Raw genomic sequence first — 22,128 nt, forward strand, 5'->3', positions numbered from 1 at the left:
ATTACCCCATTGACGTACACTAACAGTGTGCTGCTTGTATTGAGTGGATTCAGCACTTTACTTTTATTTTGAGGCGAGCTGCTGTGAGCCTCAGTCAATGATTACGTTTGTTCCTGAATGGTGAATTTGGTGCCTCTTGCATTGTCATCATGTTGGTTATGTACTTTTGTCCTTTGTCTTTTTACCGTTTTGTTTGCTGTCCTTGTACCGTCTGCTGTCATTGTTCTGACTTGCCACACAATAAATCATCCTCTGGGGACAAAGTTGAGTTGAGTCATCAGAGTCATATAATAACATGCATTAACAGATATACCTCATATATACACGTGTGTGTATCTCTGTTAAGACGTCCTCCAGCAGGATTCTATAACTGAAAACATACTTCCCCTGCTTCCCTGTTGAAAGGGGATTTAAGTAACACTATGTGTTCAGGAATCAACAAGCATTTTATTTTATCCTTCAGCCAACCTTTACCTTCCACTAAATACAACAATCACAACAAATCTTCACTCTAAAACTGCACTGGATTTATCTCTCTAAGACACCTGCGCTTGAGATTCAAGGCAAGATCTCTCCATCTGACCGGTCTGCCTGACTGACTGCACACAAACCTGCTGAAGAATACATAGTACTTTGAGAATCTGTTGAGAGAAGGACATGAAGGCAGACTGCTTTAGAAGGAAGAACCCTGTAGATTGAAGGCTTTCGAATCAACACACTGTTCACTGAATGTGAAACTGACTGTGGATTATCTTAGGGGCTATTTGGGCCTTTATTGGAAAGATAGGACAATGGATAGAGTCAGAAATCAGAGAGAAAGAGAGTGAATGACATTCTGTAAAGGAGGCACAGGTAGCTTTTTTTTAAAAACACAAGGCAGCACTAACCACTGCTCCATTGATGCCCCACACAGGACCTTTTCTTTTAATGGATTTTTTCATTTAGCACCAGTGTGATATTAAATATTGTATGCCAATCAATTATTGTAAAACAGAAGTAATTGTTCCTGTCTCTTATAAGGAATTTGCTACAGAGCTGACTCCATCATTTTGAAGTGTTGATTATTAAGAACTGACCCCTTTTTCACTGGTTTGTATGAGAACAAAACATTTTTTTCCACTCCTGTGTGAATGGATTCCGCTCTTGTCCATTAGACTCTTGCTGTTCCTGACCCCGTTTCTACAACTGCCCATATTTATGATGACTAGAGAGTCACACTACTTGTCATTCTATTTTGGGTTTTCCATCATTGAAAAACAGCATGCAGATTCAAGTCACATAGATAAAGTACACTGGCAATGCAGAGACTTTAGAAAATGAATGAAATCTCATTATCTTCTTCATCTTAAAGAGTTCAGAACTTTTTATCTCCCCCCCTCTGGCAATGAGAGAAATTAAAGAAATTGTCATTGCATGAGTCTCTTTTCTTCTTCAGGGCTCACTTCCTCTGAAAATATTCTCCAATCATTATCTAATTTGATCTCTGCTTTCTCTGCAGCGGTTCTATGCAGAGCCTCAGAAATTGTTCTGAGATTGACTGACAGATTTACCACCACTGGCTCCACTTTACTGATGCTCTCCGTCGTCACTACAATTTTGGATTTGAGTTTTAACAAGAAATCAACTCCTTGATATTTGTTTGAAGGCAACGTTTTAGTATTCTACTTTGCTGTGGTGTTTACAACCACAACATCCAGCTTTAAATCAAACTGCAGTGGGCAAATTTATGTCTGTGTGCTTTGGGATCCTGACAGCCAATTTATCCCTCTGTCCATTTGATGTAACACATCAGTGCATGTTAGAGAAGGTCCAAGTGAAAGAGGAGTGTTGAACTGGCATTGAAACAAAACATACACATGCTTTAAAACTATGACATTCAGCATTGAGCACACTTGCGGTAGTGTTATGTAATAGATAGATAGATAGATACTTTATTGATCCCAAGGGAAATTCTGCTGACTGACAGATGATATTAAGTCATTTATAGCTTACCTGAACTTTGCAAGCTGTCACACTGTTCTCTGTAGCTAAATGTCATGACATTTTTTTTTCTTCATGTCGCCACGTATGAATTAATGAAAACACAGTTGGAGAAGGGATACTTCAAGTGTTAAAGGCGTAAATGAACAAGTATTCTTACGACACGTGGAGCTGAGCAGAGATGATGTGGTGGGGGATGATCTCCCCATTTCCTCTCCCTTCAGTCTCTCTTTTCCTCTGACTTGCTTTACCATTCACTCACTGCGCACACCACGATAGAGGGAATAGAAGAGAGAAGTCAGAGCATTCAGATCCTGAATGCGAGAAAAACACAATCACTCAGTATGCTCTGATTGTTCCAAAGCCGTATTACAGTAGAGCAAGAAGTGGGAACATGAAGTAATATGAAGAATGATGATCAATGAAATGTGCATTTCTTCATATGATTCCGGCGCTGATGTTAACAAGTTTGGCAGTACATGATCACACAGACTATACTCTTTTGTGATCTGTTCAGATTTCACACAGACAGCTGCAGATAATGAAGAGAGATGGAAGAAAATAAAGCCACAGTGAAAAAGAAAAGAAAAAAGAGAAAAAAAAGGCACGGCAAGCCCTGATCCTGACGTCATATTGCTCACAGAATATCAGCCAACCTAAGCCGAAAGCAGTGGGGAGAAAAACAACACAAAATGAATGATTTGTTTTCTCCTAACCCTGAGACCTTTTTTATTTTTTGATTAGATTAATTTGTTGGCGTTCTTTGTGCACTTTGTTGGAGCTATAGGGCAGTGAGTGGAGTCAAAAATCAGAGAGAGAGAGAGAGAGAGAGAGAGAGAGAGAGAGAGAGAGAGAGAGAGAGTTGGGAAATTACAGGTGGAGGAGCCACATGCTGGACTTGAACCTGGAGAACCACAATCTCCATACATGGAGGCTGCACCACCAGCGCCCCACAAACCGCTATGGTTATCAATAAAGCTAAAGTTTAACCCTTCTCTTTGTCACCCCGATCTCTCTCACTGAACCAGCTAATAAATTAAGAAGCTAACAGGAGAATTAGACATCTGTTGTTCCAGGCTGCGTGACTGAAAGAAGATAACCAGTTGTGAGTTGTTGTCCTGCCTGTTGCTCAGTTTCATACAACTGTCTCACCTGCATGAGCAAGTAGAATAGCTTGTAAATTAGCTCATAAGAGCTTCAGTCATAAGCAGTTTTTTGAAGGAAAGACTTCAAACAGGGACCTAATGACCATTAAAAAAAAAAGCTGTTACTGCTTAAATTAGCTGTGTTGCAGTAGCTGGATTCCTTGTTTTGTTTTTTCGCCCATCCAGCTTGTGGACGCTCATCACTTCAAGTCAGATTTCTATTCTTCAACCTGATCTTCATATGTTAATGTTCACAGCGTCATGTTGCGCAGGAATCTTAAAAAAAAGAAAAATCATTAAAAAAAAAAAGTTCTTTAAACTTCTCAGTAAAGTTGAAATGCCCTTAATTAAAACCAGAAATTGGCCTCAATTGACATATTACCCACCCCCAAAACAAACTGTATTTTCAACATTTTATGTTTAAAAATACCCAAAAACAAAACTAGGAACCATTATGTATGAAACTCATAAATTGAATCCAGTGTTCTTAGTCTACGCCGGCTGCATTAAACCCGACGCCTTTCGGACTATTCAGATAATAACACATAACCACAGCAACAGCAAGCGCCTCAGTACTTAAGCTCAGTAGATTGAAGAGAGAACATTGAGGAACTTTCTGACCCTTGTTTTTCTCAGTAATTTATTTTCTCTCCCCCGCTCTCCAATAAAGCGCACCATCTTTTGCCAGATGAAAAATTAGCCTTCATCTTTTCATGTGACTTGTTAATTATGCGTGTACAATGCACTGTACAGACAATGAGATGAGAATGGTCAGCTAACAAGGAGCATGTTCACCAAGAAACTGACATGATCATCTTTGTTAGGGGAGGCAGGCACTTCCACCGGTAAGTACAAAAAAAAGAAAGAAAAAAAAAAAAGATTTTCTTGTGAGAAGAAAAGGATTTTTTAATGATATAACCCATGTTATGTCCATGAAAAACAGCCAGGGAGGCAACACTGAGCTCATGACACGATACAATACATATTAAATTACATTATGTGTTCATGATATTATGTTATTTATTTATTTTTTTAGGATTTAATGTTTGCATATTGTTTCTGTCTTTATTTCACCTTGCTCCCACTTCCCCACTTTAAAACGAGATAACCTCAAAATCTGGATTTTTAATTGTATTACTAGGTATTGTTGCATCACTACAAACGGCAGGTATACAATGTATGAAACAGTCATAATTGCAATTATTCTTTAAACAAATAAATTAATGTTGTCACAGTTAGGTAACCATTATTATTAAATGTTAACGCAAAGGATAAAAATGGACCGATGAGCCTACATTTACACCCATGGACCATGCTTGAGTTTCGTGTCATTTGTGTACGTTTGCATTTATCCCTTTTTTTCCCGTTTATCCTTGTTGCTGTGCTGGGACAGCAGAAGAACGTACTGAAGGCTAATTGTCCAGCTCACATAGCTCGTAATGCCTTCAAGCATGCCTGCAACCAGCTGTTGGTTGATATTGAAAGCACTTGTTTTAAAAAGGTTCAACCACTTCTGTCTGCCTCCAGAAGAGAAAGCTGCATGCTTTTCTTTTGATTTATCCTGATTCCAGTGTGATTAATCACTTGCAATGTTAATGTTTTAGGATCAAGTGTGAACAAGGTTAATCTTTATCACAAGTTGATTTACGCCTACTTTAGTAGTACTTCATCTCAGTAAAAAGCAATAGAAAATGGTACAGTGGATTCATTCATTCTAGTGATGTGACTCAATGGTGGTTTTGTGCACACCTTACATATTCAGTAACCCTGGGAACATCTTTTAAGTGAGTTCACAGCTCTGTATAAAGGACTACCATTGAACATGGCAGTTGGTATGGCATTGTTTTCTTTTTTTGTGAAGCAGAAAGCAATTGAAAAAAGATCAGCAAGGGTTAATTGTTTTTTTTAAATGAGGTTAATTTAGGTGGTAGCACTTAGGGTCAGATGTATGCCAAATAAAAGGAAAAGCAGCCAAAACACAATTTTCTTTTGAGTAGAGTAGCCAAGTTTCAGAGGAGTTTTTGTATCGCTCTGTCTCTCTCTCTCTCTTTTTTTTTTTTTTTACATTAAATGAAAAGTTCAAATGCTGAAAAATTAAAACTGAACTGAGTTTAACTGAACAGCTCTGGCAAAACTTTAAACAACCAGTCATTGGCCTCATTTCCACTCTCATACACTTTCTTTTTTACAGAGCTTTGAGTCTGGTAATCGTTGCTTTCCCCCTCACTGCTTTAGCCTCTTTTAACCTTACTCTCATTTGTTACCCTGCAGGCTGCAGAGAAAAACAGTGATGCAGGCAGCTAGCGTCTAACTCTCCCCGAGAAGTTACAATGAAGTAAAAAACACTGAGTCACTGTGCTTGTTGTTCTTGTAAATTGCCTAGATGTATCCTATAGAACTACCCTGACACAACATCATTTAAACTCAGAAGAGGTACAATCAAACAAGCTGAATACGCAGAAGAATCTCTGATTTAGATTATTTTGATAAAGATTAATTTTCATAAACCATCATTCTTCCAAAAGGAAAATGCTAATAATTACGCCACTACTTATAGCCAGGCTGTAGCCAGTGCTAGTTTTAAGCTCATTAAGCTAAAAAGGGATAAGCTGTTCAGAAATATACAAAATAAATAAATAAATCTGTCCTTTTTAAAAAATAAATAAAATCATACTTCTCTTTTAAGGCAGCTGAAAGATGGATTGTCTAACCATAATATGTAGAGTGAGCACAGATCCCGATTTGACAGGGACCATCATGTTTTCCAGCTCTGTGTCGCAGGCCCCCACAAATATCTATAAAACACAAATATGTCCCAGTTTTTGGACAGTCCTTGTCCAGGTTTATACCGACCAAAACAATCCGCCAGGCTTGCAACACTGATTTGACTGTATTTATGTAAATCAATGTTGCTTTGTTGTTTTCAACGAAATAAAAACTTTAGTAATGCACACTGAGTTGACTGAACATGCTTCAATCAATGTCAGGGTTGCGACTATTGCTTAGCTAGCCTCAGCTTATCGTACATAAAGGACCGATAGATAGGCTAGCTGTCAGAAATGAAGAACATCTTTTAACGGATTGACTAATGTCTTTCTATTGAATAGACTAAAGTAGACATTTCAAGAGGTTAACCTAATTAATTCAAATTTCATAACATATTTACCAAGTGTCCATAGAAGAGGAATTAAACACGTAAATCATGACGTTTAAGAAGAATCTAGTTTGTGCTTTGTATGAGTTTTATATTGAAACTGTTGTCATGGTGATATTTGTTAAGGTGTTTAGTTTGCATTTGGTGTTTTCTCTCTGGCAGTGTGTGTGTGTGTGTGAGAGAGAGAGAGAGAGAGAGAGAGAGAGAGAGAGAGAGAGAGAGAGAGATTGAGTGGGTATGTGCAGATGGATCTCACCTTGTAATCACTCCTGCCAGAAACCTGTGAAGACACCACTCTTGTGCCAGATTATCCCATTGCAGTCGCCTTCTACCTGTGTATGTGTGACCTCACAGCCAAACAGCTCCTTCTGTTTAAACTTGCTTTCTTAACTTTCAACACAAGCCAGCTCTCTCAGAGGTTTTTGCAAAAAACTAAAGTTTACATCAGACACCACAAATTCAACGGAACAACTTACTTTGAATTGTCGTGAAGGTTTCCCTTCAAGTGATAAATCCTCTCTTGATGCTTTGAGGGGTTCGTTGTACTGTAGGAGTGTGAATAAGTGAAAGCAACAATTTAAATGTACTTGTTTCCTTTTCCCTCATCTGCTGCCTCTTTGTCATTTCTCCGTCACAGTTTCAAGGTCAGCGCTCTCTGCAGATTGTATGGTTTTGTTTTTCGTGAATAGTTTCAGAAACTTTTGAAGTACTCGGAATAATGGTTGATAATAGGATAAAGGCCTGTAGTGTAGAATTTGTTCGTTTTTTCCTGAACATCAATTTGCCAAGGTTGTCTTTAAAAAAACATGTTGAGAGCAAGAATGCCTGCTGTTGCTTTTCTCTTGTGAAAGGAAATCCTTTTTTTTAAAGGAGGGGGGGCATGGCCAGCATAAAGGCAGAGAATAGTAATGCTGCTGAAGGTAACATGATGTGAATACGAATGGAGCTGTGCTGACCATCTGACATGTTAAAGAAAAAAAAAAAAAGAAGCTCTTGCCAAATAAAATATTCTACTGTTCTTTGTGATTCCATGCCAGGGTTGTGATTGATATCTACATTTCTGTTTTGTATCGAGAATGTCTGGAAGATGTCATGTTGGAGAACAAACAGCAGATGGTGGTGACTGGTGTGACATATACTGGCATGGAGGAAAACAGCATGTGTTAAAAGCATCAAAGGATATTTCTTCAGCTTACAGATACAATTTACAAAAATGCCTGAAGATGGATTTTTCTAGCCGGTCTCGTCAATCTGCGTACAAATAACACAGCATTACAAATGATGTGCCATGCATACACCAAATTGCAATTTTGTGTGCATATGATACGACTTGCAACACATCCCGACTGCTTAAGGTTAGTAAAAGGGATTGGGAGTGGTTAGAATAGTTGTCTTTGGCCCCTCCCAGAGCCCTGTCCTAAGCCTAACCAACAGACTGACTTGCAACACATCCCTACTGGTTAAGGAAAGGATTCTGGGATGGGTAACCCCTTGACTCCTGACGAAAGTTATGTACGTTATTGTACTGCTTACGCTTCAGTTGATTCTGGGCAAAGGGAGCTTCGCTCATGACGTAGAAAGGTAAAGCATAGCATCTAATTTAAAAGTGTAATGTTGTGTTATTTGTACCCAGACTGTGAGACCGGGTTTGAGTTTTTTTTAAGCGACAGAAACAAACCTCCACTGTATGTAGTTTTCATTACCAATCTGTTAAAATAGAATATGTATAATTTGCTAAATAAAATATACTTACACTTTACAATACTGAAATCTGAGTACAAAGTATTCAAACTCAAACATGTTTGTATTGTTTGATCTTGGCTAATTGGCCTAGCTAAACTTGCTTATCAGTTTATGTGTGCATGTCTTATGAAATGTTTGATGTTGTGGCTGATGGTGAGCGCACGAAGGAGCGAGTGGGCGGGGCTTATCCCCCCCTCACCCGAGCCATGCCCATGTTGATACACTGCTGAAGGGATTTCTTTTTTTATTCCAGTGTAGAGGCACTTTATTTGAAACTGTCATTTAGAGCGCTTTGAAAGCTGTTTGTCTGATTTATTAAACTGAAAAAATGTTTGCAACTGAAAATGAAAAGTAGGACTTAACTGTGCCTGACTGGACTCCATGTGCAGCATGAAACCAGACTGACATATTTCTGATCAGCCTGTAAACATTGAATGGTTCGCTGATGTGTTGTGTCAAACAGCTGTTACAGTGCTCATCATAGATGTTTGAAATCAGCCAGGACATGACCAAAAAAAAATCCACTTGAATATGCTGTTGAGAGAGAAGTATTTAGAATTTTGAAGAGAACATTTTGAATGAAGAACATTTTTTAATGGACTGACTGACAGATTTGTCTTGAATAGAATAAAGTAGATACAAAATTAAATTTCAAAAAGGTAATCCTCAATAAAATCCTTAGCGACCATATTCAAGACAAAATAAACAGTAGGCCTCCATGTTTATTGACGAATGAATAATTAGTTGAAGCCTTGGCCTGAGTTTCAGTGAATCCCAAATGCTCTGAATTGGCTTGAGGTTACTGCTTTCTGAAAACCGTTTTATTACGTTCCTGACTCTGACTGTAAAGTCAGTGTATATCTTTTTTTTTTTAACAGAAGAGTTTATCTAAGTTTTTACCACATACACAAAAGTGCACCGCTTTCTACAAGATTCCTGTCCCTGAAGCATTAACCTTCCCTTTGAGCTAACACACAAAAAAAAATCTGCGATAAAACAGCGTCAGACAAAAAAATATGTGGGCAGACTTTGAGCAATAAAATGTAATTAATGCTCTTATTGTTTCTGCACAAAACCCCCAAGAAACTTATTAGAGGTGAGAAGACAGAAGATGTAGGTTTCTCCTCTGAGCAAAGTGTGTGGGCTTGTCCACTCTGCCCTCTCTCCTCCACACTGACTCATCCAGCAGGGATGTTCACTCAATGTGTAACAACCCGGCAGGAGGCATGCCACTGCCTCCACATACTAAGGTTAACAACAGGGCTGTGAGCCATGAACTTAGATCAACGTCTCATGAGACGGGGTCAAATCAATACAGAGAACATGTCTAACAGGTTCACTTCTCTGAATAATGCAGACGTGTCGTGGGGCGAACAAAAACACACCTCGGATTAGAATTTAGCCTTCAGACGTTCATGTACTTTGTTAAATTCACTGATGTTATCTCATCTCATTCATGCTGGAGATTTTTTTTATTTTGTTTCCATGGCGACATGGTGATAAGTACAGTGTCTGTAATGTAATTTAATAAAGTATAATAAAGTAGGCTCTGCTGTCCTCTAGTGGATACATGATGCAGGTACACAGTAACAACTTAAAAAAAAAAAAAGTATCAGCTTTATTGGCCAGTTATAGGTGCTTATACAAGGAATCTGAACTTATATGACTTATCTTAACTTTGCTCTCAAGCATTAAAGGAGCAATATGTAACTAATAACAAGTGCTTAACAGTTTTTTCACCATCTCTCAGTTTTTAATGTGAATAGGTAGAATTCGTAAATATGACATTTTTTACAGGGAACAGAAATCAGAGAGCATCAACAAGTTGAACAAATTGATATTGAGCTAAGTATTTCCCCTGACGGTCGGCTCCCTAACGCTTTTTGCTTTGTGAATCCTTCTGAATTAAAATAAAGATGTCAGCACTGCACAACAATCAGGTCAACAATTTCTGCTGTTCTTTTTTGTGCAAGTGTGTGCACACAAGTGTGTGTGTGTGTGTGTGTGTGTGCTTCTGTGTGTGTGTGTGTGTGTGTGTGTGTGTTGAGAGCGGTGCTTTTAATCAGTGTTATGGATAGTTTTAATTTGGCAATGCTTAATATTCCTGTTTCCATTACACTCAGATAGTGTTTAAGCAGCACAACTGAATTTTTCAAATCAATCTTTGCACCATGCACCACGAGCACGGATGATTCAAGTTGAAAATTAACTTTTCTTTTTTTTTTTTTCGTATCCCACCCTGCCGCCCAAGGACGATGGATAAGCTGCTGCAGAAAAGAGTTCACACATCTCATGGACAACTATGATTACTGACGCCTGCCTACCTCAAAGGCTATAAAAAGAACCATAATGCTTTGTACGGAGGATTACAAAGCAGACAGAGAGACTGCACTTATGTTAAGAAGAGCGCATTAACATAACACAACAATGTCGCTGTTACACCAACCACCAAAGGAACTCGAGCTGCCAGAGGCCTCCTGTTATGAAACTTAAAATGCTGATTCAAATCTGGTGCTTTTGAATGTGACATGCGTTTTAAGACAGGACTCTGCACACCAGTTAAATGTCAACTATGTGCAAGCGGATGTGTGTTGTTTAATGAGAGAGGCATGGTATCATCTATTTCTTAGATGTTAAGTTCCACGTAAAACAAAAAAGCAGACCTTTCAGTAGAATTATCTGTTAATGCACTACAGTACAAACATCTATCTCTCAGTGTTAAACATTGGTTTCACACTGGTTCACATTAGATAATGCTGTTATAACCACCAATGACAACTGGATATCAAATGAATTTGCTTTAATATTTATATAGAGAATAGTTTCTCATGTTCATCTTTTTAAATAGTAAGAGTTTATTTTGTTTTTAGACCTTGAAATCCCTTTGGGTTCTGGACAATTTTGATAAATGAATATTTTGGGTTTAATTGTTGGGGGTTGGATTGAATTGTGTTTCTGTTTTGTGACCAAAAAATGGAAAAATTAAAGTTACACTTCCATTATGTTGAAAAAAAAATTAGTATGTCCTCATACATTTCTGGAGGGGTGGATTTAATCTTTGCAAACACATGAAGCCTTTATTTTTCACTGATATGTGGGGTAGCCTACATGGAGTTCGTTGTTCCTGTTTTTTAGGTTGGCTACACGCAGCGATTTTTAAAATTGATTGCGTGTTGCCAGCCGAAAAAATTTCACAGCACGGCGGCTGGGTGGCAAGCCCCGCGGCCTTACAGCAGACACATCAACTTGTCTGTGTGGAGTTTGCATGTCCTCCCTGTGACTGCGTGGGTTTCCACCCTGGGCTCCAGTTTCCTCCCACACCCCAAAAACATGCATCCTGTAGGTCAATTGGACACTTTAAATTGTCACTTAATCAGATTTTTTAAATGAATAATAGACTGTCTTTTAAGCTTCAATGCAATTCTTAGCATTTAAGCATCCATTAAATGAGCCATGGAGAGTGAGGGTATGATATAGTATTACATCACAAGTGTGTGTAAATCTCTTTAAACATCTCCAGGTGGTGTCTAAAATCAGGGCTTTATGAGAATAAACCTCCACTTTGGGGGGACGCCTGTAGCAGAAGATCAGGTGCAGGCGCAGCGCTGTTTTCTCCTATTATCGAAACTGATTCCGTGAAAGGCTAATAGATGGCATCCAATTTACTTCTAAATTATTCGAGAGTCTCTGGTGATCTATGACTCTCAGTCTGATATAGGAGCAGTGGAACAGCATGAGGAGCTGGAGATTACAGTCAACTTTGAGGGAAAGATGGGGGGTCAAGTGGGGGAGAATCCAACAGCAAACAGGGCTGAGTTTGTTCTGTTTGGCAGCTACATAAGCATTTTAATAGTTTGTTAGATTTCTTGGCCCTCTTTATCTCCACACACAGAGCAAGTCTCCTATTTTCTCTTTTCTTTTTGGCTCAGTTCTCTCTCAACAATTATAAAATTAGGTTAGGTACAAACGGTGACCTGTACTTTGCAAAAAATATCTCAAACATGATTCATATTTCAAGGTTTAATATACTGTTGGCAGTATCCAAGTGAGTTGTAAGAAGTGCTAGTGTTATTTTGTGGCATTGTTGCGCCCTTTTCAGAATGTTTTCACGTTTTCTTCAAAGTGGAATCTACATTTCTTGACAGCTATGAGGGATTTAAAGAGACACACACACCAAAACGGAGGATTCTGAGAGAGCTTTCTGTGTTCCTGTTTAAATGAGTAAGATTACATGAATCATTTTGCGAGCGTCTGCCAGGCCCCCTCGTACAATAATCAACCGGTAGACCCCAACTTGCTCACTGCAGAACTCGAGGCAACAGGAGGAGGTGTTGTAAGCTCTGATGCATCTATTTTCCATCGAGGTCAAGAAAGTCAAGCAAAGCCATTCCACCAATATTTAATGTCATTGAACACCTTTTTAGATGATTTTTACACCACAGAATGTATTAGTATCACAAGCAAATGGGTTCTTACATAGGATATGTTCAGAACAATGACATTTTTGTGAACATCAACGGTAATTATGAAGGCTTCATGTCATCTCCAATGAATGTTAATTGTGGAAAATCCACAAACCTGTTGGAAGGGATCATAGATGAGACTTTACAATGTTATTCCAAACATAATGCAGGTAAGAGGAAATCCACAGGTAACCTACTGACTCCAATATGCAATATATTACTTCTTGGTTGCATCATTCAATTTCATTCACAATGAACAACACAGACAGTAGAGGTCAGAAGGACAACTTAAAAAAAAGCTTAAAGAAAACATCATTTAAACAATGAAATGTTCTGTGGTGGCTCTTACAAACCAGACGTGATGTCTGAGATAACAGGGGAATATTTCAACATGGGGTAATCACAGTCAGCTTGAGTCACCGTCCTGTTTAATTAACATGATCCTGGTCCACCTAAGAAAGTCTCTCCGCTGTTGCTATGACATAAAGAGCATGGCTGGGCATGTAAAGCAGCACGATCAGACACAGAGATTGGTCTCCATCCTATGAAACATTAACCCTAAAACCATGGAAAGATGTAAATAAAAAACAACAACAGAAAGGCAGAACTTGATTAGTTTACATTCACATCTAAATGAACCTCAAACAGAGATAATTTTAGTCGACATGCAGAAGTTGCGATGGCTTTCTTTTTTTTCTTTTTTTTTCACCTGATACCTGATTCCATACTGTGAATCAATTTGTGTTTGGATAAATGTGCTTTTGAAGGCTGATATCAATAAATCTTATACATTAAGTCAGTATCCTTGGATTTGATCATAAATGAAAGAATCACAAAGACTCAGCATTTTCAAAAAAGAGTTCAATCTTGGAATGAAGGTGAGTTACTGAAATATTTATTAAGAACATCAGTAAGAAGCATTCACATGTGCCACACAAAAACAAACGCATACAATATAGCAGATTATTTCTGGATGTTATTGCAGATTTTTTTTGTTTTTTAAAATGTGGATAAAGTCAAAATTGCAGTAATCATGAGCAGCCGTTTGTTCTCCAGCTTTGCAGAGGCTTGACAAAACCTTTATATAGATGTGGCTGTTTATGTTCACACATGCTTGCCCCCCCCAAAAAAAACAAACAAAAAACAAACAGGTGTTAACAAAGCTACACTCAGTTTTATTTTTCAATGAAATAATCAGAATGTAGATCACAGTGGTAACACAAAGCATTACATTCAAATAGACTTCCCCCCCCCTCTCTCTGCATGAAGAAAAGGCAGAAACACAACAGTCAGAAAGTCTCATTGAAGGAGAATGTTTATTCAAAATGAGGTTAAAGAATGTAGCAGAACATCGACATTAATAAAATAAGATCTGAAAATTCACTGAAAATAACCTTGAACCTTAGATTTCAAACAGATTGAATTCCTGAGTTGTCAGGTTTCAGGCTGTTTCTAATATATTTAATTCAATGAAGAAATCGCAGAGTATAAGTTTAGTAGTAAGTTTTCTTGTGCGCAGACTTCTTGTAAGAATATAATATTTTATATATATATATATATATATATATATATATATATATATATATATATATATATATATATATATGCATATGCTAGATGGTACATCCCTCTAATCCTTTACTCTTCTGAGTAAACATTTATCATTATCATGTCATGTAAACATAGGAATAAAAGCTTCGAATAACATCTCAAATTTTACTATATGAAAGTGCCATGTTGAAGCTCTACACTGGTGTTTCACACTAAATAGAAGCCCTCCAAAACTGCACTCGTTTTTCATTGGTCAATGACTGCCTTGCTGAATATTATTGGCCCGTCCTTGTCCCTCTGTCTAACTATTCCGGCTGGAAACAAGGTCTCTAGTGAAGCGTGAGACCTGTGCTAAAGCGCAATACATTTCTAAGGTTCATTCAGTCATTTCCAAAACGATTTATAGTGCTGTAGTTATTCGTTATTTACAAGGACTTGAAGACGTCTGCTGCCTATGTGGTTTATTTGTAAAGGTAAGTGATTTCACAAATGCTCTTTCTCTATGTGCAAGCAGGCTTGCTAACGAGTGAAGCTTATCCTAGCTGTTGCGGTTAGCTTCAAGATAAAACTTCATAAACGTCGACTGAAAAAGGGGCTGCTTTCTTTTTTTTTTTTTTTAATCTTACGGTGTCTTTTAGTCAATTTCTTTCCTGTGTTGTGTAGCATGTTTCGACAGCTCGCGAGGACGAGCTAAAGATGCTGACATCAGTACCACAGACTGTAGATCAGTAGGTGTCGAGCCGTTTTGTGAAGGATGCAGTCATCAGTTATTTTAAACAAAGTACTTCTGTTTGAATCATTTTATTTTCACATTCACTCATCTGTAGCCTATATGTCAGGCTTGTAAATAGGGGATTGACTACATATGATATCTCTGGCCTCAACTATTATTCAAATGTTATTATTATATTATTATTATGAATTATTATTATTATGAATTGCAGAGGCAAATTGCATATATATATATATATATATATATATATATATATATAGATATATATATATATAATGAGGAGAGAACATATTCACATTCAAGGTGCTGGAATCATATTTTTGTTTTCCTTTAACTTCAATTTATTCACTGAAATGGTTGGTGAACAATTTCAAAAAAAAAAAAAAGGGGGGATCAATAGATCAAGGTGCGTCTATTATTCTGTACTAAAACACCACGAGATGAGTAAAGACAAACTTGAAATTCAGCCACAAAAATACAAAACTATGAAGAGTAAAACACGTTTGTCCTGAAACTCTCTTAGCACTGGTATGGTATTAACCCAAAAAATGTTATTTCCCCTTAGCATAACTCTTCCAGCATTTTTAACTCCACTCTCATGTTTCTAAAAAAAGCTTTTGTTTACATTTTTGAAAGGAAAGATCGTCTTTGGGAAACTTGACACAAAACTAAAGGTAAGTCTTCTCCACTTGCTGCAGAGGGATTTTAAAGCTAACTTTTCCTCTGATTGTTTTCGACATAGTTTACGTCAAATCTTCATCAACGTGCTGTTAGTTTAATTTGGGTTTATTCCGTGTCACGTTTCACTTTCATCTGACTGCTTTTTGTCCATGTCATTCTCAGTCATGTCTTTCCATCATGATCGAGCTGCTCCCAGAGGAGGAATGCCACCAGGCCAGCACGGCTCCCCTCAAAACTACCGCCCCGGTAACCTGAGGCAGCCCCCTCCCCAGCCTCCTGTTCCTCCGTACCGCTATGACCCTCAGACTCCTGCCACTTCCGGCTACCATGGCAACAGTGGCTACATGCCCGTGCACTCTGACTTCATGCAGTACCCTCCACCTGTCCCCTCTCAGCCTCAGAGTTCTCTGAACCAGTGCCCTGTACGTCCACCTTTCCCCAAGCCCCCGCTCCGACAGGGCTTCCCCGAGCCGCCGCCTAACTTTCCACCGCCTCCTCTCCCCGGCTCCGCGGGGGGTCCCATCCAAGGGTCCCAGGTGTCCGCTCAAAATGCCTACCACCCTTACATGATGCCGCCTGTGCCACCGCCGCCGATACCCCATCCCCCCATGCCCCCCCCTATAGCCTCACAGCCAATGGGCTACCACTCTCCTTACTCCATGAACTACCCCCACCCTCCTTTCCCTCCTCCACCCTTCAACCCCGGCTACACTCAGAGCCCCAACACGTTCAAAGCGGAGCACAGCTTCAGGCACGGGGGACAGTACAAGTTGGAGAAAAGCACGGACAAGCGCAGGTCTCCAGATAGAGGGTACCACCACGACGAGCACAGGTTGAAGGGCTACGGTTACGGTAACCACGGTGACAAGAATAAAATGGAGTTTCCCGGCGAAAGGAAGGACCGCGGGAGGAGCCCGGACAGGCGAGGCAGAGCAGAAGGGGGGCGGTACAGGTCTGAGTACGACAGAGGGAGGACTCCGCCCAGACACAGGAGCAGGGACCGAAGCAGGTAAATCAAGAAGTGGAACACCCCCCCACTACCCCTCCTAAAAACAAAAAAATCATCTGTGAATGTTTTATTTTTTTCATTATACACAGTGTGTGTGTTTTTTTTCTCTTACAGGGAGAGGTATCGACACAGAGAAAGTCGGAGATCCCAGTCACCTGACAGACACAGAAAAAGACCTCGAAGGTACACATGTACACGTAACAATCTGCCCTCATGTTCATGACCAGGAAGTAAGCTTTAAAGTTGCGTTCGTTAAAAAAACCTTGAATAAGCTTTAATATCTCTGCGTGAAACATTTAGGTCATGATAAAAATAATCATTTCATAGATTTTTCTGACACAAGTCCTCTGGGCTGCTTCCGCTTCCTCCGTGAGTTTCTGTTTTCTTGCTGGATGAAGTTGTGAATATGTGCGTTTAGAGTTCGTTCAAATTGATCACGAGTGGTTTAAAATCCATGCGGTGTTGTGATGACTGTGTTTTTTTATTTTATTTTATTTTTTAGCCGGTCTTCAAGCAGAGACAGGAAACGAGGCCGCTGGGAGGAGGAGAGGGAGAGGAGGTCCGAGAGCTCGTCGGGCCCGAGCAGAGAGCGCAGCTACGTCTCCGTCAGGAGCCGAGACTCCGAGGACTCGGCCTCAGCCTCGGCCGACCGAGAGCGAGAGAGGGAGAGAGACAGGGACCGAGAGAAGGAGAGAGAAAAGACGGAGGAGGAGAAAGAGGAAGAAGAGCTGCTGAGACCCGCGTGGATCCGCTGCACGCACGCCGAGAACTACTACTCCAACGACCCCATGGACCAAGTGGTACCGTTGGCACTTTATGTCCTATGAAATATTTCACCGGAAACATATTCAACCCACGCGCTCAGAGCGGCCACGCAGAAAACAAAAATGCTGGATGTGGTACTTTTTCTGCGTGCGGCTTCCTGCAACCGAAAACACTTTCTACTCTTCGAAAACATAAAAAAAAAAGAAGAAAAAAAAGATGGCGATCCGAAAACAAATGCTAAGACGACACAGGCCGTCTCGTTCTTTTCTCAACCGTGCAGACACAAGAGCGACCCCATGTCACACATTTCACCTTCATCAAAACTGCAGCTTTTGTCATTCGTAAATTGCCGTATTAAAACGTAACCAATCAGAAATCCCGGAAGGTTTTTGCTGCTTTACTCTTCGTCACTCGTTCTGAATCGCCACCTCGATGTCTTTGAATCTTTCGGAAATTCCTCTTCAATCTCTCACCTTTACCTGCAGCGTCTGAGCGTTGTCATCAGCTACTTCCTCTTTTCCCATAATGCACTTCACACCTCGTGTCTGACGAGACGTCTGATAAAGCCGGCGTGCAGACACAGAGGAGGCCCGGCTTCGTTTCTCTGCTCCTTCCGCTTCGTAACAGTTCAACGTGTACTTGTCCGGCTGATTTTAAAAGTGACGTGAAAAGAAAGAGAGAGAGAGAGAGCCGTGTTCTTTGTCTTGTTGTGTTTAGGGAGACTCCACGGTGGTGGGGACCAGTAAGCTGCGGGATCTGTACGAGCGCTTCGAGGAAGAGCTGCTGAGGAGGCAGGAGAGAGCGAAGGCCGCTCGGCCGAAATGGGACCCGCCCAAGACCAAACTGGACGAAGACCCCGGTGAGTTCTCCTGCAGAAGCAGGGAGGACCGGCCCTGTCTCCTCGTCTGTCTGTGTCACTAAAGGGGAGTGGGTGCATGCAGTCGTTGTAAGTAGGGCCGAGCTTTGTGGCCTTAAAGTCGATCGACAACCTCCTTCGATCTCACACTCTGATCTGGAAAGCGGCCTGAACACAGGTTCAAACGATGTTACCGAGCTTCAGATACTTTATTTTTCTTCAAGATTTTTTTAGTATTTTTTTTTTTTGTGATCAAATTTTTATTGAATTTGAAAAAGAAAAAAAAGTTAAAAATAATAAAATTAAAAACACAAAAATATGGAGTACCTTTTAGGCCTAAGGCCTTATAACATTAATTAATCAACCCCAGAACCTGCAGGATCATAAAGTAAAAAAAAACATTAAGGCAAGTTTATTTACATAGCGCTGTTCAGACACAAGGCAATTCACAGTGCTTTACAGACATAATACATTTAAACAACGCTTGAGGAAAGAGTGTAACAGAACGACATCATTAAGGTCATCCAATGAGCTCACGCATCACAAACTCTGCTGTTTCATCAGCTCTCGGAGGATAATCATTCGTGGACACGGGGAGGGAGACTCCGAGTGAGAGCTCACAGTTTGAAAGTGTTTTGACAAACCCTGAGACTTGATGCTTTATAACGCATCAAGAGAGAGAGAGAGAGAGAGCGCTTAAGCACTCGACTGAATTGTGTCTCAGCCTTCAGCCCCAATGATTAACACTAGAAGCGCCAGCATACAGCACCCCCTACTGTCGCCGCGGCGGTATTTTTTACCGCAGCTTGAAAGTAGCCTACCTGAATATTAATGTGCCAGCCGCACGAAAGATTATGATTAGTTTTTATTTATGTACTTGACAGAAACGGGTTCTGACGACACTGCACATCCCAGCATACCAATTTGTCAAGTAATTAGAATAATGTATCAATGCTATCAAAATACATGTTGACCCTTTGGTTGCCGCAGCGATAGGCTATGTCGAGAGGAGAGAGTAAATGTAGAAAAGACAACCACACATTGTACAGGCTACACTATTTGTTAGGAAACTTAACCATAGTGAAAGAAGGAGGCAACGAAAACAAGTACAAGAACTTGGGGGTTAGATAAATGAATTTATTAATTAATTAGCGAAGATGAACTAAATAGATTTGTTTGAACAACGTGAAAACAATTGATGTCGGTCAAAATAAACCTTTATAAACTTGAAATCACAACAATATTTACATATATTCTTTATGACCTGGAAATGTAGAATTTTAAATTTAATTTAAATGAACAAAGCCGAAAGGAATATATTTTCAATTTAGAACAAAGAGGAATTATGTCGAAACCATACTATATACACATATAATAACAATAAACATCCTATACATACATTCTTTATTACTCTAATAAACTGTTACTCTAATGAATTATTTATATATTTACATTACCTGCGCGTCACTAAATGTCTATTTACTGGCAATCTGCGCAGTAGGTGTCCACTTTGCGTGTGCACTTGCCACAGACAGGGCGCTTGCAATGTTTACATGTGGCCCATGTTTTATTTTGCAGGCAGCTGCTGTTAATTTGGCACTGCCTTCTTTTAGGCTCGGGCTGCACCTCTCTCACACGAGCATTGAGGCTGGGCTGCTTCACCTTGATGTGGTCCTCCCTCAGCTCCATGGCCAGCTGCCTGATAAAGGCCCTCCTCGCGATGGGTTTGCTGCTACATTTCTTATGCAGAATATGTGCATTGATGGCAGCCAGGTCCAAGATGTTATAAAGGACTGCCACTGGCCACCGGCGAGTACCCCCTTTGGTGGAGCACTGTTTGGCCATCTGGTCCAGAACGTCGACACCAACTTTCGTGTAGTTATAAAATACTACACTTTCCGGTTTTTTCTTTCTGTCCTTCCCACATTCGACATCCGGATGCATGGTGCTGAGGATGGCCACGTTCTTATTTGTTTTCCCCTGGTAAACTGTCAGCGTAGCCCCCTCCGCTTTCAGCACCTTTGTGGAAAACAGCTCCCCTCTGCCTTGCGCAGATGGAGGAAGCTCCCGTCTGGTCTTATTCATGGTCCCCACTAGGCTGGTGTTCTTTGCACGCAGTTGTTTGGCAAGTGAGAGGGAGGTGAAAAAATTGTCAGTGGTGACATTTCTCCCCTTTCCCTCAAATGGCTGCACCAACTTCAACACCACACTCTCTCCTAAACGCTGGCCAGCAGGTCGGCTCTCATCTTTTCCCAGATAAGGGAAGCCATTGAGCATGTATTTGCTCTGCACGTCAGCCGCAAGCCAGAATTTGATCCCGAACTTGTCGGGTTTGTTCCCCATATACTGTGTGAAGCGGCACCGCGCTTTTGTGGGGAATAGCTGCTCGTCCACAGTGATGTGCGCACCAGGTTTGTAGCAGGCAATGCAGTTCTGCACAAATTTTTCCCACACCTCTGATATCAGGGCAAACTTGTCGCTAGAGAGACGTGAACGCCTGCTATCTTTTTTATCAAACCGTAGATAGCGCATGATTTCTCTGTAGCGGTTGCGGGGCATTGTTGAGCTAAAAAAGGGAATCCCCCAGGTCTCTGACCAAAAACTCTCCATACTGCTGTTCTTTCCGCTGTATGTCCCACGCACATATAGGAGCGCAATAAAAGCCCTCAGCTCCTCCACAGACACATTCCAGGTGTTGTCACCTTGCACCCTGTGCGCCTCTGCCACTGTGCAATCACGGATGTGGTGAAGCATTGAGTTGTCAAATAAACATAAAAAGGCACTGAGGGGATCATCAATGTTCCTTCTTGCGTGTGCAGTAGGGCCGCTATTTTCTGTTACAACATTTTGCGACTGACGTCTGCCTGGCTGTGCTCCAGGCTGAATGAGTTGCCATTGTGTCCCGTCTTTCGCCGTTTCCACAGTTGGAGGCGTCAGCCCTGCAAAAAAATCACGTCATATGTCTGTCATATCAATCAGAAAGTTATTTTGACTGAAATGAGCGTGTTGGTAGTATAATTTGTGGATGAGCGACCGTCGGCAGATTGCTTTTTGTGGATTAAAAAGAGACTAAAAAGACAGTTTAAACTGAACTTTCTGGCTCATAGTGTATATTTCGTTTTTTTGGGGACTTATAGTGTATTTTGGATTCATAAAAGGGTAAATTAAAGTTATATTTTTGACGTAATTAAAACTTTTCTTTCATGCAACGCACCGTGTAGATGGCAATTATGTCCGGGACTAATCCAATTAGCCCATAATTAAAAGAAGAATATATACATTTTGAGGTTTGGTTTTTTGCTGCTGCGAAAGGAAAAAGTAGCCTACCTGTTGCATCTAAAGAATGCGCTCTCACTTGTGGACTGATATGGAGACTGTGGTCTGCCATTCCTTGTGGCTGCTCTGTAAATCAAGAGGATTAATCAATATTAGGAACATAAAGTAGCCTACAAATAAAAGCAGGAATTCCCTGAATGAAATAAAATAGACTATGTATAATAATCCATGTTCTCACAATATAGTTGCCTAGATTTGCCACGAAGCAAATATAAAACATATTTTATTAGCCTATAGGCGTAGTATATTTTTAGAAACTAAAATAACCAACCTTGCACATCTTCCAGTCGTGGTGTTGGCGTTGCAGCTTGTAGGGCATGGGCAGCTGCTGCTGGTTGCTCTGTTGATTCAGACATTAATATTTCTAGTTAGAGAGGGCCAACAATCCTCTCAAAACAATGTCAACTCTTCTTTCAACTCTTTTGGCCTAATCATAAATGTTTATCACAACCAGAGAGCAAATGTAGCTTATGTGTAATAATGTGCTCCAGTCCGGAGGAGTGTCATATGGCTTATATGTTAATCTTTTCAGCTATGATTTTTAAATTTTCAGACTTAGAAAACAATATTGTTCTGCTGTTGCGGAAATCAATAGCTCAGAAAAAAAGTATGCCTACCTCGAGAGCGTCTCTCCTCTTGTCCTGGGGCAAGTCTCCGCTTTTTATGCGGTGGTGGTACTGGTCTGTACTCGTCTTCAGACTCGGTACTTGAA

General features: G+C 40.2%; 2 protein-coding genes across 6 annotated transcripts in view; one reads left to right on the forward strand and one right to left on the reverse strand.

Moving 5' to 3' along the window:
• Positions 1 to 14,315: 14,315 nt before the first annotated feature.
• Positions 14,316 to 22,128, forward strand: part of drosha (drosha ribonuclease III) — a 115,080-nt gene continuing 107,267 nt past the window's right edge. Inside the window, exons 1-6 of one of the 5 annotated variants that reach the window (XM_079361103.1) lie at positions 14,316 to 14,513; positions 15,411 to 15,443; positions 15,613 to 16,459; positions 16,574 to 16,642; positions 16,962 to 17,259; positions 17,942 to 18,083. In XM_079361103.1, coding sequence (XP_079217229.1) covers positions 15,615 to 16,459; positions 16,574 to 16,642; positions 16,962 to 17,259; positions 17,942 to 18,083 — 1,354 coding nt within the window. In that variant the 5' untranslated portion in view covers positions 14,316 to 14,513; positions 15,411 to 15,443; positions 15,613 to 15,614. Of the gene's footprint in view, positions 14,514 to 14,550; positions 14,765 to 15,405; positions 15,444 to 15,612; positions 16,460 to 16,573; positions 16,643 to 16,961; positions 17,260 to 17,941; positions 18,084 to 22,128 lie in introns of those variants that run through there. The other 4 variants (XM_079361102.1, XM_079361101.1, XM_079361104.1 and 1 more) reach the window with 4 other exon arrangements.
• Positions 19,194 to 21,415, reverse strand: LOC306835055 (piggyBac transposable element-derived protein 4-like). The gene is made up of 2 exons (XM_079361452.1): positions 21,408 to 21,415; positions 19,194 to 21,019 (listed from the first exon to the last, which is right to left on the reverse strand). The coding sequence occupies exon 2, from the start codon at positions 20,832 to 20,834 to the stop codon at positions 19,560 to 19,562; it is 1,275 nt and encodes a 424-aa protein (XP_079217578.1). The 5' UTR covers positions 20,835 to 21,019; positions 21,408 to 21,415; the 3' UTR covers positions 19,194 to 19,559.

This window comes from Symphodus melops (genome assembly GCF_947650265.1).
Source record: "Symphodus melops genome assembly, chromosome: 14".
Taxonomy (NCBI): domain Eukaryota; kingdom Metazoa; phylum Chordata; class Actinopteri; order Labriformes; family Labridae; genus Symphodus; species Symphodus melops.